At 37.2% G+C, this 16,403-nt stretch overlaps 1 protein-coding gene across 1 annotated transcript; it reads left to right on the forward strand.

Annotated features, from left to right (window-relative positions):
- Window positions 1–2,301: 2,301 nt before the first annotated feature.
- Window positions 2,302–7,230, forward strand: LOC128743348 (5'-deoxynucleotidase HDDC2). The gene is made up of 4 exons (XM_053839901.1): window positions 2,302–2,536; window positions 2,747–2,885; window positions 2,948–3,102; window positions 6,595–7,230. The coding sequence occupies exons 1-4, from the start codon at window positions 2,333–2,335 to the stop codon at window positions 6,874–6,876; spliced, it is 780 nt and encodes a 259-aa protein (XP_053695876.1). The 5' UTR covers window positions 2,302–2,332; the 3' UTR covers window positions 6,877–7,230.
- The last annotated feature ends 9,173 nt before the right edge of the window (window positions 7,231–16,403 follow it).

The following is a 16,403-nucleotide window of genomic DNA, read 5'->3' on the forward strand; positions in this document are numbered from 1 at the left end:
ATCGACATCTCTATATCGAGCTGCAGTAAACGTCAGCGACATCATATCCGGGGCTCAAAATTTGACAGCGGGCCCAAATCAGACTGCTCGCAGATGAGTGAAACGCAGTGCTGACATGCTATCTCATTTTCGCACACACGAGATGTTGGCGGCGAAAACATAGTTGTCTGCCGATGGGGTGAGCAAAATCAAATGGAAGTATCCAAATTTTGTACAGCTGCTGAGGGGGTCCAAAATAGGTTGGTTACCCTACACCCTACGCGTAACGCATAATAATACGCGTAATATTATGTATTCATATAATATATAACAATTATTGTAAAAATTTTAACAATTCATTTTCCACTTTCACCTAGATTTTCACCCACTCCACCCATACCCGTAACGCGTACGTTTTGCATTTGTAAAACAATCTTATAGCGAACTCATAACCTCAGGTGCTGCCTCAGGTCGATTAGCACTCAGTTTTAATCGAAGTGCTGTCAAAGCGTTTATAAATTAACCGAGATTGCATCTCGGTTAAACTGACAGCATTCAGTTTGTCAGCGCAGGTTAAAACTGTCTAGCATTCATTACGGTTTACGGGTTGAACTGTCAAACTGCTCGTATCGTTTATAAATTTCGGGTACGAGTTAGCACGAACTCAGGTTAATTTATGAATTCGCTATAGAGCTTTCTGACAGCTTAAGCACCCACACTAGCAAACACGAAATACGCGTGTATATACATGGTGTTTACCTCATTTTGGGGAACAGCTGATGCTGGAGGAACAAACCGAAAAATAGCGATTACCGTGGACCCCCGTTCGTTTGACCATTTTTAATCTGAACACTTTTTAATTTGAACCCCGTTGGTTTGCATGACGTGCAAATTAAAAATGGTTCAAACGTCATTCTCAACATGACATAATTTGTTTATGCAGACAATGCACATAAACACGAATTGTTTGTACTGACCTAGCGTGTTTAATCGGTTTCACATGTCGTTTTCCTAACGATTAAGATAGAAATCCGATCTGAAAATGCAATATTCGCACTTGCAACTGCCAACTAAAACAAACCACCAAAACAATAACAAAGAGCAGGGCGGCCAGTTCACACAGGTTTCAGCATATTTCGGGTTACCAATTGTTCAAATTAAAAAGTAACCCCGTTAGTTTGCATGAGGAATCGTTCAAACGAACGGGGGTCCACTGTACTAGTTGTGTTTCTACGTTTGCCACACTGCAGAGCACCTATTTCGGCCAAATTTTCCATCCTGATCCAAATTCAAGCTATTTTGAAAATTTGCTTATATTTAAGCCAGCGGAAGACGAAATTCATTCTGTACCTTGGTGACAAAGGAATGCAACTCTTTTGTTTACTGTTGTTGTTTGCCTCATTTTCAAGCACCAATTCACACATAACTGGAAAGCTCTATTAGTTTGCCAGGTCTGCCACTTACAGCTTGAGGGGTGTTCCATCGTACACTGAGAAAACTTTTCGTATAGTTTCTGTGTGTCTCACACATAGATTTTTGCAATGTGCCTAATCAATGAACTTTATATGCCACACAGTTATAATTTATGGGTACGCGAAACTTTTACACATACTATTCATATGCGTATATTTTTTATGTGTATATAATTGTACATACTATTCATATCCGTATAATTTCTATATGTATTTCTTGGCGGATTGTGTTTATATGCGGCACATGATAATCATCTAGAATTTCATATGGAAATTTACCATTAGTTATGTGCAGAATATTTTGAGTGTAGGATTACACGATGATTACATTAAAACTTTTTTCACACTTTTCGTCAATTACCTGCGGTAGTCAGTTCTCTGTGGTATTGGTATGTTGGTGTTTTCGTATCTACACCACCTACACTCTTTTTTTCTGGTGTAGCTGGTGTAGAAAAAGTGTAGCAATGGTGTAACACAAAAATCGAAAACGAACAGTTTTGCTGCAAAACAAGCTACACCGGTGTAGCTACACCGCAAAAACGAAAACGACATAAGGCTCTTTATTGTACAATGTACCCAAACAACAATAGCAGTCGCATTGATTTTCTATAAAGTGATTTCCCGCCCAGCATTTTTCACGTTTCAGAATTCAATCACGGAAAAATGGAGACGTGCCGGGGGTTCGGATTAGACCTTTTGAAAAATGACGCGGGAACTCAGTAAAATTACGAGTAAATTATACATTTCGAATGGGTATTCTGCTGGTAGAGTGTACAATTTTTTTGACAGCATGACAGTTGGACAGCAGACAGCATGTTGGGTTGCCAAAGTGATGCTAATTATGCTGACCTTTTTTATGCTGCCAAAATTAGAGCATAAAAATGCTTACTATTTATAGGTTATCCACCAAGTTAAGAAGACAGTCGTGTATGATCTGCTCGAAATTAACGAAACTAGTGATGTCTCGCGAAACGCACGTAAATGGAGTGGAACCTGTCGTTAATGGGGTGGAGCCAGAAAAAAACGAAAAGTCGAATAAATACAGTGATTATATAAAATTTTTGGAATTGGTGGGTAACTTGAAGGTAAGTACGAGGAAGCTGCTATGATATTTTAGTGACTATTGCAAAAAAGTTTAAGATATGCTATCTGTTATGTAACTGAAAACCCCACTGGTATATACAATATGACTGTGCCACTAACAGCTGTTATTGTTGTTTTAGTCATATGATCGTGCTGATAATTTCCAAAGCATGTAACGATTTACATATTATGTACTTTCTTCATATCCATAGCATACGAAGCGCACTGGATGGGTTCTACGAAATGTTAAAGATTGTGAAAGTATATCTGGTCATATGTACCGAATGGGAATGATGTCATTTTTGCTAGATAGCAGCTTAGAGCTAGATCGGGTCCGTGTTATGGAATTAGGTATAAACTCGTAGCATTATTAATAGGTATGTTTAATCAATAAATGGGCAATTTATTTTTAGCGATGATACATGACCTTGCCGAAAGTATCGTGGGCGACATTACACCTTACTGTGGAATTTCTAGGGAAGAAAAATTGCTTCGAGAATTTTCGGCCATGTCGGAAATTGCGGATTTACTTGGCCCATGCAAGGACAAGCTGCTTGAACTTTTCAACGTAAGTAGATTATTTAGAAATTTTACTGATATTCGATACTATTTTCTTGTTTCGCAAGTGTTGGTTAAGTATAATTTGTTTAATACTGAGTTGGGCGATTCTGTTCCACCTGTTAGCCCTCCGAAACCGCATCCCTCCTAGTACGTTATCTGTGCTACCATGAAAAGAGAGCATTAAGCTTTATTATGCGTAATAACCATGTTATTTTTTATTTTCGAATACCTAACATGCAGCATGGAAAAAGACGTACGAATGATGATAGACGTTTTTAATCGCTAGTATTCCAGTGATACACATTTGATAATGACTTGCATTTCGACGAGTAGCATTTGATAATTTGCACTGATTGGCGGCATTATGCATACTCGTAGAGGGCCAAACAGAATGCTGCGTCAATGCGTTTGTTAGCGTTATTCTGACAGTTTTGCTATGGGTTACATTGACGCTGACGAATGCGTTGACGCAGCATTTGGCCCTTAAGATTGTAACCTATGATAATTTTTGATAAGAATGTATATATAAATATGATATAGAGAATATGATTTAAATCACTTGAGGTGGTGTCATTTTATTTATTTGGTATATATTTGTACTTCGTATTTTAAAGTTGGTTAGCTGAATTGTGATACTGATAACATTTATTTTGTAAATTAATACTCCGCTTTTCAAATACAGCGGGATTTCGAATTTGGTATGGCTAGATTTTGGCGAATATAGTAGGGGAAAGTAGCCTCCATGCCCGGATACTAAGATTTTTTAATAGTACAAAGATTAATAAAAATATTCGGAGAGCATGGAAGAATACTTAATTAAAAGATTTCATGGTATCTTTGATTCGCATGTGAAATAAAACTAGATAAAATGCAAAAGTAGAAACAATCAGAAAAGAATTGCAGCAAAATATCAGTTTGATGTCAACCTACCATCATGCCTTGTAAATAAAGTTGGCGCGTACATTTTTGCATGCATTACCAGCGCTTTCACGAAACATTTTATGTGAATAAAACTTTATTCAACTGTTATACAGCAAACTTGCAAAGACTAGACTCACAAGATTTGTGCTGAAGTCTAGGATCTTTTTCTTCCGTTGATAAAGATTTTAATATATCAATTTATCATGTCCAAGCATAGCGGACTGTTTTCGATTTGAGCTAATTTGTACACAAAGTACTATGTATCTACTTGCAAAATTAACCTTGAAGCACAAATTTTGTTGCTTGCTTATGATATTGTTTTTCTTCACTTTAAAAGGAATAATGATATAATAAATCCGGTATGCGGGCATATAGGACTACCCCCTATGTAAACCATGCGAGAACTTCCATTCCCCAAAGAACTTCAAGCGAAAATTTCCGATTTTCTCCACTATTATTTAAATAAATAATTAAACAATTCTCGAACTAAGCATTGTAGAGCAAACAAAAATTAACGAAACTGTAAGCAAATTTTCGTAGCAATCCAGAAAACATATTGTATAGTAATTGAAATTTGAAATTTTGTTGTTGGGTAGGACAGGGCAGAGTATGTCCGACAACGTCACTTTCAGTTGCAAATCGTCACTCAATAATGACCTAATGAAGCTTCGGTTTCATCTGAACTAGCACCGCTTCACCTCAAAGTTGACTTCAATCAGCGGTGGTTAAGCGAGTTTGACTTTATCATGACGGTCGCATTTAAAGTTTCATTTGTAGTTTACTATCAAATACTGACTTAATACAAATGAACTGAAATTAAGTAATATTGTATATAATGTAACACAAGCTATAATTAATGTATTCATTTTTTGCTGAGATTCCACCTATTTAGACTCCCACGCGAGAATTATTAGCGTGGTTTTTTTCTGCGTCTCCCACATACGGTTGTAATTTAGCAATTTTAACCACCAGCTTTTCGTCATTGCCTCATCTCTGTATCCCTCCTTGTTTCACAACATTATTTTCAATTTATTAGTAGGTACGGGATTATTATTACTCAAATATGAATTTCGTTGGACTCATATAAATGCACGGCACAATACAAGTCGTGCCTAACTCGTTGTCTGTTGAAACAATCACCAGCATCAATTGAACCTTGTTTGAAAGGTTCTGTTCAATAAATGAAACAAGTCGCTTCATGCGTGAAGCGAAGATAAGAGAACATCAGTTTCATTTATTTGTTTCGTGGATGTCGGGGTCACGGGGCAAAGTGTGTCAGTGAAGTTTTCTAGTTCCTATGACATTATTCCAAATTTGAAATATTTTTGCCGGTTTTTGGAAGCTACATTATTTGTACTTCCATTTTTGTTTTGTGCTAGAAATGTTAACACTCCGTGCACTCTTTTTTCAAATTCTTTAGACTGTAAAACCCACAGATAATTGATTTGATACAAAGAATTTTTAGACTAATCTCAAGTTTTTAGTCTTGATCTTGAAATGCGATCATACATATATATTAATATTTTTTGAAACGATGGTTCTACAATTGATGAAGGGACGGTAGGGGAAAGAAATGAAAATTTTGGCGGAGGAAGGGAAGAGCGGAAAGGAAAGGAGGGGGGGGAGGGGATATTGGTAGCTACGCTTGATAAGTAGTCATTTTGACTCCTACCTTTTGTCCAATGCTGGAAGGTGCATGAGTCGAACCAAGCTATAATCTGAGATTATATATAGGTTCGAACCCGGTTATCCGGGTCTTTTTATTTAGAATGCTTATTTTTATAATTTTTGGATCAAGCGTTTTTATGACGATTATTGAAATAACGCAGTTTTTATATGGCTTGTTACGCGCCACGTAACCCCCGTGTAAAAAAAGACTTATTCTTTGTCATTCTTCCGACATTTGTTCAATGCGATTGCTTGGAATAAGGCGTCTGCGACTTGTCGCTACAAAAATCTTAACACGTTTTCGAGAATTTTATCGCTGCTGTAATGACAGAGTAGATGAGTAATGACGAGGTTTTTCTAAATATTTTGAGTATTATCAGACATTACCGAATTTTAAAACTCGCAGTTGAACTGCCATAAATAGGTTCTTAGTTTTACAGTATAAATGGTTCTTGGAAATTAATATGCGCTCGCAGCGTTACGACGTTTGGTAGTGACATTAGGAAACAATCAGCCTGTGCATACAAACGATAAGCCTCACCAACAATAGTGCAATGTTTTTGTCAATACGAAAATGTATTTATTCTACGCCTTCTCCTATTGTATTATCATCGACAGAGCTTTATGCTAGGGTAAGTTATAGGACTGGTACTGGCTCGAGGGATGTAATGAGTTTTCTCGTTCAGGACAAATTATAACCAATTTCCGTTCCTTAGCTCTAGCGCGAAAACTGAAAATTTCGTAACAGAATGGATATATAAGTATATAGCTTGCTCAATAGCGATACCAAAACATGTGAAATTTAAATAATTTTCGGTTATATGGATTGACAGTAATTGATGAGATTGATGAGTAATAAATTAATAATTAATTATTTAATGAAAAACAAACAACAATTTCTTTTTTGCAGGAATACGAAGAAGGCAAAACGGACGAGGCCAAGTTTGTCAAGGATTTGGACCGGCTCGATATGGTGCTGCAAGCTTTCGAGTATGAAAAACGTGACAATTGTCCATTGAAGCATCAGGAGTTTTTCGATTCCACTCATGGCAAATTTGTGCATCCATTTGTGATCAATATCGTAAACGAAATCTATGCCCAAAGAGCCAAGTTCGCGGAAAACAGTGGAAACTGCACTGCGGAGAGTTTGGCATTATCACGTGAGGCTGCTAGCAGTGGAGGTAGCAGATGATTCTGGAAATGGCACTTTATGCGCCTATTTCAGTAGTCATTGGCGTCTATTTAAGAAAGGTATGGCGAGTTTAATTTAACGTGATCTCAACTTCGATAAATGAATTAATGTGGTATTTTCTGCGGGTGCTCAAATAATGAAAAAGCGTATTAGCTAGTCAATCTAAAATGAAGAAGTGCTTTAGCTGAAATATTAGCTAAGTTTATTTTTTTTCGATTGTAATTCAGTGTAATATTTTAATAATGTTCTATAACTAAATATGTTTTAGTTTCAGGGATTATAGGCACTACTCAATTAATAGTATTTCGCTGTTAAAAACGAATCAAGTACACTAAATATTTAAACACACCTAAAATAAAAAAAACTTCAATCCTTCGAAATTTAAATTGTTGTATTATTTCCGAAATACCGTTTGGTTTGCAAAGTTTGGTTAACCTGCTCCGGAGTGGCCATTCCGAAGACTACTCGTTAAATGGACTCAAAATGGATAAACATCAACTCCTGCAGTGATTTCATGAATTTGGATACCAATATTGTGTGGTTTTATTGACAATTGTACAAATTTGTCTTGAATCTGGATCATTGTCTCGGAGATCCGGATTTACGGGAACCAGACGTGGTCCCATGCCTGGTATGTCTCGTACTCGAAAAATAGACCAATTTTGCAATCTGTTGACGGTCCAAGATCCGAAATCGGTCAAGAATTGATAAAGTTAGAAGCATTTCATTTCGGTAGTAAAAAAAACTTACGGGGTAAAAAAATTCGAAATGTTGATTTAGCAAAATGTTTTTTATTGCCAGATGGCGAACTCCATATTTAAACACGAAACAGCTGTGGTTTACTCCATATTTAAACACGAAATAATCACAGCATTTCGCTACTGATAGGTGAATCAATAAGTTCCCTAGTTTCAACAGTGGATGATCATCAAGGTGTTCCTGCTCCGTCCATTAAAGTGAACCTTCAGCAAACCCTGCAAAAGTTTATTCATTCGTTATCTATTCATCTCTTGCTTGTTCTGCTATTGAGTTTTATACAGACACTCGTGACAAGCTAATCGTTGGCCCGATCGGTGTAATAATTTATTCGTTAAATGAATTCGACCGCGTATCTTGCATGTAATAAATAAACTCCTTCCTTTCGCAACGAGTTAAAATGCATGCAACTTGCGTTTACTGCTTTCGTTCTTCTGATCAAAGCCGCGATGCAGCGAAGCATTATGTTATATGATTGTAGTCGCTCCATGCTTCACGATTCACTACCGCGGCTCAAGGATCGGGCTTCTTAACACATATAAACGTTATTTTTCACCACAGCAGCAGTCGCATGATACCGCCGTTTATTTTCCTTGAATTTGTATACTGCCGCTGGAAGCATATCTATCCCACGTTACAAAACACGAAAATGAGAAAATTGCACTCAAAGTTGAAAAAGTGATTTTTCTCAAATTATTTAGTTTTGATGTTATTATTTGTCCCTCTTTGAGATAATGTTGAAAAACTTTACTAAATTTTGTATACAACTTGAAAACATTTTATGTGAAATGGTATATGCAGCGAGACAAATATGCGTCCATTTTTCCAGTGGGATAAATTGTCTTCAAATTTTTTCGAGGTTTTCTAATATAAACACCATGTTTTCGATTCATATTATAATAATACATATATAATTATAACGTTTGACAACAAAATGTCGAAAATGATAAAATGTAACATGCTTCCACCGGCAGTATAGTTTTTAAGTTATCCATTCTAGCAGATGCCGCTATTTCTAACATTTCTGTAAAGTTTACTTGTGAATCAATGAGAACCTAGTAAGTTTAAACTGTAGAAGACTTGATTCATTCATAGAAAAATTCATATATTAAAGCCTTTATATGCGAATTATAAGTAAAATAGAAGTAATTTTACGCATATTTTTGAGTTATTTATTTATTTGTCATCTGATAATTGAAGATATGTATTACATATTTCACTGGGATAAGTCACCTCAAGCACCTTGTTGCTCAAAGCGACATAAAAACCCAGTATCTTTTAATAATACAAAGGCAACATGTAGTACATGGCATAATTACATACATTTCACAATTACACACAACATTCACTAAAAAGAAAATTCATTTTCCCTTCGATCATATTTCAGCGCCATCTGGCGAATAAGTCCATGAAGGCCATAGTTGGTGCGGTACGAATCAACACATAGAGCCCTTGGTTTCGTTGAGGCCGGAGGGGGCAGTATACCTACAGAGACTGTAGGTTACAGAGGCGACAAGGCACTCAAAATCCGCTAAATTTTGTATCAAAACGGAGAGTTACCTTTATTTGCGATGGTCAAGAGTTGGAAATAGAGTGCGGAAAATACAACAGCTAACCGATATTTATACGTGAAAATCTAGGACAGGACATGACATGTGACTTTTTACTCTTCTTCATTTTGTTTGGGCGATTCCCTTTCAAAATTTACTACGGCACGCGAAAAGTGTTTCCAAGAATGCAGCTGCAGTTTAAGATAGAAGCCACTTGTTCTAGTTGATCACTAATCACACAAAAATAGATCCAATCTGATCGAATAACACTTACATTTCGATTTAGTTTGTTGTTGTGGAATCATGTCTTTAGTCTTACTTGACGTAGTTTCATTTTCGTATTGTGTCTCGGTCGGTGTCCACGTACCAGAGCTTGAGATACAGTCGTTGATAAAAAATTACTAAACGGTGCTACATGCAGCACAATTTTTCGTGACCTCAAACATCATGGAATAAAAAGAGGATTTGTGTACTATACACTAAAAAGATTTTTCGAGGGTATGAAATAGGGAAGGCAAACGAGAAAGCGGCCAATATAACTTTTGCCAGCCCAAGCTCCTACCTAGTGCCTCCACGCGGCCATACCCGGTAATACTCTATTGAGTAGCTAAGCTAGGGGGTGCGATGCTGCGTGGTTCCCAGATGCCACACCTCAAAACTGAGACGCAGACGGGTCAACTTGCGCAGACGGCTGAGCCACCCGACCTTGGTAGCAGGCAAACCTAATATGTTATTTTAATTATTTGTTTCGTTTTAGCTCATCATGCACCCCCTACTGTACAATTAAAACTTTGGCCGTAACAAGTTTATATAATACACATGGATATCAGAAGAAAAAATTATATTAATTATTGCATATTAGATGCACTGATGGAGATTCAAATGACGCAATTGTATTTCACGCGACGGATTGCTGGTGAGATTGTTCTATTTTTACCCATATATACTCAATATATACTATATACAGTTTATTATTGAATAAATCTTCCTTATGATCCTTATTGTTTGCCTCGCCCTGCTAGCACGATATGCTCTGGTTTCCTGTAACATCTATGAAGGTAGTTTGAGTTCCCTGCACTTTCAACAATAGATGCTACACTAACATTCATACCTATTTCCCCTACGGTTGTTCGGACGTAGCCAGGTATATAATGCGATTATATAGCCACCTATGATGTGTGCAGCCTCATATGCTAAAGCTAATGCTAATGCTAATGCTATACCCTAAAAAGATTTTTCGAGACGGGATCTGTTGACGGGAAGTGTTAAAACTGCAAAGGTCTAAAAGGTTGTTCGAGAATGAATTCATCGCTGTTGCGACCGGTATACTCGGAAAATGGCAGTTCAGCTCTTCGTCGAATGTTGCAAATGGATCTGGATATGAAAGCATTCAAAAAAGGTTAAATCCATGGTTTAACGGAAGCAACAAAACAAAAACGGCAGGAAAGATGCAAACTGCTGCACTGTCGGCACGGTGTTTCAGAAGTGATCTATTCTGATGAGAAGTTGTTTGTTCTCCAAACACCGCATCATGATCAAAATGATCGATACTAAAATTCATCAATGGTCAAGGTATGAGGAGGCATTTCAAAGAAAGAGAAACTTCCTTTTGTATTTATTGACAAGGGTGTGAAAGTTAATGCAAAATACTATCTGGAAATAGTCTTAGAACAAAATTTGATTTCAACAGGATGGAACTCCAGCCACACTGCAAATCTTGTGAAGACGTGGTGCAAAGCCAATCCGACGGATTCAATATCGAAAAAGGAAGTAAATGGGGTACATGCAGCAGAAGCTCAAGGATTATAAATTTTTAATTGAATGAATTTAAGTTAGTTATCAACAAGATATGGGATGAAATTCCGATGGAAGTAGTGCGTGCCGCATGTAACCACTTTAAAAAGCGTTTGAAGTGTGTTATCCAGGATAAAGACGGTTCAATAGAGTAATGATTGTTTGTTGCGTTCTGTACCTATGGGTAAACAACTTCTAAAAGTAAAATTCGAAATTCAGCCTTTATTTACAGAAATATATGACTTTGTTTTTGTTCGAATACATATATGTCACACTGTATATGATGTTATTTTGTCTACTGCCATCTCCAGAAAAATTAAAATTGTGAAAAATTCCACGTGCCTTGAAACGGAAATTTCGAGTTCGCCAGCATGCTGCATTTTCACCGCATATCTTTAAAAAAGCGATAGACGAAATTGGGAAACAAAACATGCCTCCCATGATACTCTCTTGTTTTACTACAAATACACTAAAAATATCTAAAAATAGACATTCGCGGTTTGAAATCAAATTTAAAATCATAAGAAACGCAAAATCAGAAAAGCGTTGCAAGTAACCCCGTTTACTGGGTACCCCTGCGACACCCCTATTTTCGGTTCATTCTACAGATTCATTTAGTTGACATTTTTTCTCATAATCATAAATCAAAAGTACCGACCACCATACAAGTTTTGGCTAGTTACACTTGGACCTAAACGGTACACTTCGAAAGTTATACTAAGTCAAAGTTCAAAAGTGTTGCAAGTATCCCTGGTTGACGGTACGTCAAAAGTGGCAAGAAGAAACTAACTAGAGATCTGTTGACTGCTGCTGAAAATCAGCGAGCTACTAAGCTGATGATATGACTAGTTCAAAACGAAGTGTTCGATGCTTAACGGCGACTTTTAAAGGGTTCCAAACAGTTGAATCATTCCATGCGGAATTTGAATCCGTTTATTGATTCGACCGACGGTATTATCTGTGTTGACGGTCGTTTGAAACATGCTGACATTCCATATGAAAGCGTTACTCCCTCAAAAACACCCTTTCACTAAAATTTTGTTGCGCCATCGTTATTGTACGAATATGCACGTTGGGCAGCGAGGTCTTCCAGGAATTGTTAGGCAACGATAGTGGCCATTGCGTGTGAAGGGCAGCATTCGTCAGTTGATACACCAATGTGTGCCATGTTTCCGAATGGCGCCTCGACGAGCTTCCCAACTGACGGGTGAACTTCCTGACTACCGAGTTAAACTAGCACCAGTGTTTGCAGAAACTGGATTGGACTTCGCGTGTCTTTTCAAAATTTGAGCTAACTCGTAATTCACAGCACACTTTATTCCACCCCGGAGCCGGCATTTCGGTGGCATTTGGGAAGCCGGGGTAAAATCTGTGAAATTTCACCTTAAGAGCGTCCTTGCTGAACCAGCTAGCCCGCCCAGTTAGCTTCGAGGTACAATGCTGGTCTAACAAGCCAATCGTCGTATGTTCGAATCTCGTTTAGGCGGTGCTGCTAGATAGAGTCAGTAGGATTGTTGCACTAGCCCCGTAACTGTTCTGTACTCTAACAGCCGGCTGCGAAGTCTGTCGATAAAGAAGGGTATTGTCTCAAGACGGTTATGCCCAAGACTTTGCTTTGCTTTGCTGAACACAAGCTTTCCCATGAAGAACTTTGCACTGTGCTGGTCCAGATTGAGGTGATACTCAATTCGTGTCCACTTAGACCCTTATCAGCTGACCCGAATGAAATCTATGCCATTACTCCTGCGCATTTCCTAATTGGGCGTGCTTTGATGCAGTTCCTGAACCTTCTTATCAACATACTCCCTCTTGATGCTTATCATGGTAGCACTTTGTGCAGGATTTGAAAAAGAGATTCTGGAGCATCTGGTTGAAGGATTATCTGCACGAACTCCAGCGACGCCAGAAGGACTTCAAGATCACCCAATTTAAAGTCGAGGCACTCGTGTTGATTGTCGATGACAATGCTTCTCCTCTTCAGTGGGTCCTGGGTCGTATAACTGATTTGTATCCAGGCTCCGATGGTATTACGCGAGTAATTGGTTTACAGACGCAACACGGAACAGCCAAACGAGCAGTCAAGAAAGTCTGTTTATTAGCACTGGAAAACGAAGGTGTTGAGGATGCTGATGGTTCTTGAAAGGCATCATTTCAACGAGCCGGAGAATATTGCGCAAACAGCTCACACAACCCGAAACTGACTTTACTTCTATTCTAGTAGGTAAATGTAATTTGTGATGTAACTACTAAAGAGCTTTTTATACTACTTACTTTATACCAACACTCTGTAACAAGTCATAGTAAAAAGATTACCGAACGAGACACACGCGTATTTTATTACTCGACAAAAAGAATTTTTTTGGTCAGTGGGACCTTCGATAGCTATTTCGGAGTCCAGAAGGGTCAAGTTTTAGACATGCAACATGCGAAAAGAAGTGTAGAATTCGTCTAGAAGTGTAGAAAACTCGAAATAAAGTGCGGATCGTGTTTACGTATGACAAAGTGGCTCCATCACCCTACGTATTTTTGTAGTTTTTGTAGTTATAAAACTTTTAAGCCCTAGTATAAAAGTTAAAACTTATTTTTGTCGTAACAATGTAAATTTTGTAATCTGACTACCGTTTCACTCAAAAATGTGCATATACTTATATATTTTGTGTTAAGGGGGCATAGTACTTTTTACACCATATTCTTTGCCTTATTTCAAATATTTTTTTCTCGATAACGCGAAAAGCGAATCGATTCGGGTTTATTGCTTGCTAAACATTGCACTTTATACTAATATTTGCAGTTTTGTTTGCATATGTGAACCTCTTCCCCTCTCCCCTACGGCTCCTTGAACATGATCATTCGGAAAAAACATGATTTGCGGTACCATGGATTGGCGCTGGGGGGCTTATCCGAATTGAAAAATTCCAAAACGACATGAAAGAATATTAAATTATTTCGTGTTTGACCCATCCTTTTTTTAAAATTCGAACGCATAACAAAATGGCGGACATTCAAACATAAAAGTAAGGTTTTTAGCCGAAAAAATTGACTTTAAACATTTCTTAAAAATACAAAAATTGTAATATCGAAAAAAGGATGGGTCAAACACTAGATAATTTTGTTAGCTTTGAAACAAAAAAAGAATCATGAGAATTGCTTCAGCCGTTCTTGAGATATTTATGGTACCGACTTTTAAAACCTGGTTTCGAGAAAAACGACATTGAAGTTTTTATTCGCTGTGTAATCGCTCCAGACATGCGCGGTACAAATAGCTGTAACTTTGTCAATTTTTGGAATTCATCGAAATGACTTGAAACACATATGGTCAAAATGTTAATCTTTCGAAATAATCAATAAAAAAAATTTCGATTTTTTTAAATTGAAAAAGTACTATGCCCCCTTAAATGAATGTATTTATATTTGCAATTCATCTTCTAGTATTCTCTGGCTGTCGTAAATTACCTCAAAAGTAATTGAGATAATAATGTGAAAACTTTGTATGCGAACGCATGATAGTCTGCAATTTATAGTGAGGTTTTATTTTTCAACGTTTTAATTAATCTTCACTTTTTATGGTTAGTGTCGAGTTTTACTTCTTACCCACGTTGCGTTGTCGGTCGATTTCATCTGGTTTCGGTTTGGTAGTGCGGGCAGTAAGTAGCTGATAGGGGCTTGCATATTCTACATCGCCGTTGCAGCTTGCGCGGGACCTTACATCGTAATCATCCTTCCAAAGCGGGAAACTGTTGGTACTAAGGAAGGTGCGCTCGGTACAAGTTCGGTCATGTGCATGGTGTGTAAGCATAAGCAAGCATAAATATGGTTTCGCAACCTAAGGAAGAACGCATATTTGTTGGACCGTGGATAATTTATAATTCCTGATGATTACAAGATACCGGTAATGGTAGAGAACTGCCTGTGTATGCTCTAACGTGCAATGAGACGAGGAAAATGTTGTTTTTGCCTTTTTCGCAAACTGTTTTGATTGAGCACGTCTCGTTGATTCATTTTTCATAGCAATGTAAGTCTCAATGTTTCCTGCACAGAATTGCAACGAAGCTTAATATAATTGTACAAAAGTATTTGTAGAGGATGACTCATTATTGCTTCACACCTTTTCAGGGTATTTGCTGGTATCGCATGAAATTCTCTTTCATACCTGCTTATAATTACATTTGGGAATATTATGTGTGACTTATTAATGAAGATGGAAAATATGGTGCTAGAGTAGAATGAGTCAACTTAGAATTTATTTAAAACAATTTTTCATTAATACAATTGGACATAATGAATTACAAAAAATTTAAGTGCAAACAATGCAATACCGAGTATCTTTACCTGATGTAAGTCAGTGACGTCGCGACAGTTTATAAAAGGTTAGAATGAAAGATTTCAAATACCGATCGTTTTTTCTATACTATTTTTTAAATGGTATTTTATTTGTCTGTGTTAAAGGACTTATTTACATGTTATCATTAGTTTCACTTGTAATAGAAAAATCTACTTTATTCATTGTTTATTGTTCCCTGATTTAAATTTATGAAGGTAATACAAGAATCCTGAATCTGTTCTGATTCTCTGTTCACGGTGATACTGTTTACGACACTCCCCAAGTAACATTTTGGTTGTATAATAGCTTATCAAGCATTTGTTCCACGGGAATTAGCTGTAAAATAGTTGAATAAACTATTCTTAAACAAAAATGTTTTATGGGTCTTAGGCACTCTATATCCGCTAAACCGGCCATAGAGTGATTCCACGGAGTTCGATCGATTCGCAAATCGATTTTAATTTGTCATTTTTGATTTAGCTAAAACTTTGCATAGCTGTTACGTTTAAGAAAAGATGTCATTTTTTTAAGATCTCGACTGCTTTTGTAAAGGGCCTAACCAAAAATGGTGTTAATTCATTAAATATTTTATTTTGGAAAAACGGTTTATTTATTCGAAACAATCGATACAATCTGGCAAAAGGAAAGCATTACCGCCCACTTTTCTATGTCGTTCCACTTTCAGGATTTCAAATTGGACTAGATTCAATGTTTAAAGATAAACTCGGTTGAAAGATAGGGGGGGTTTTATACTTTAACAAAATTGTTTAGGGGGAAGTCGCCTAGCGTCGGACAGCTCCTAATACCGGACACTTCTAACTTTCATAGTTCAAATGGTGCACCTAAGTAACTAATATGATAAAATCAATAAAAAGAACAAAAAATTAGCATGTGTGTTTTTATAGGTCAGAATCATTCATGGAAACAGAGATTTGATTGTTTTTATCTACCGCCAATCGAACAGTTATGTTCCGGCTAATTGCTCAGGCTGCAATGACGAGCGTCGCTCTGACCGTGGCTGTTAGCTGAATACGCACTCGCAAAAGTCGTTGCAGTGTATGAATAAACAAAAGCGGCAGTCCGAAAGGAATGCTTATGCCGGCGTG

Source organism: Sabethes cyaneus, chromosome 3 (assembly GCF_943734655.1).
Source record: "Sabethes cyaneus chromosome 3, idSabCyanKW18_F2, whole genome shotgun sequence".
Classification (NCBI taxonomy): Eukaryota; Metazoa; Arthropoda; class Insecta; order Diptera; family Culicidae; genus Sabethes; species Sabethes cyaneus.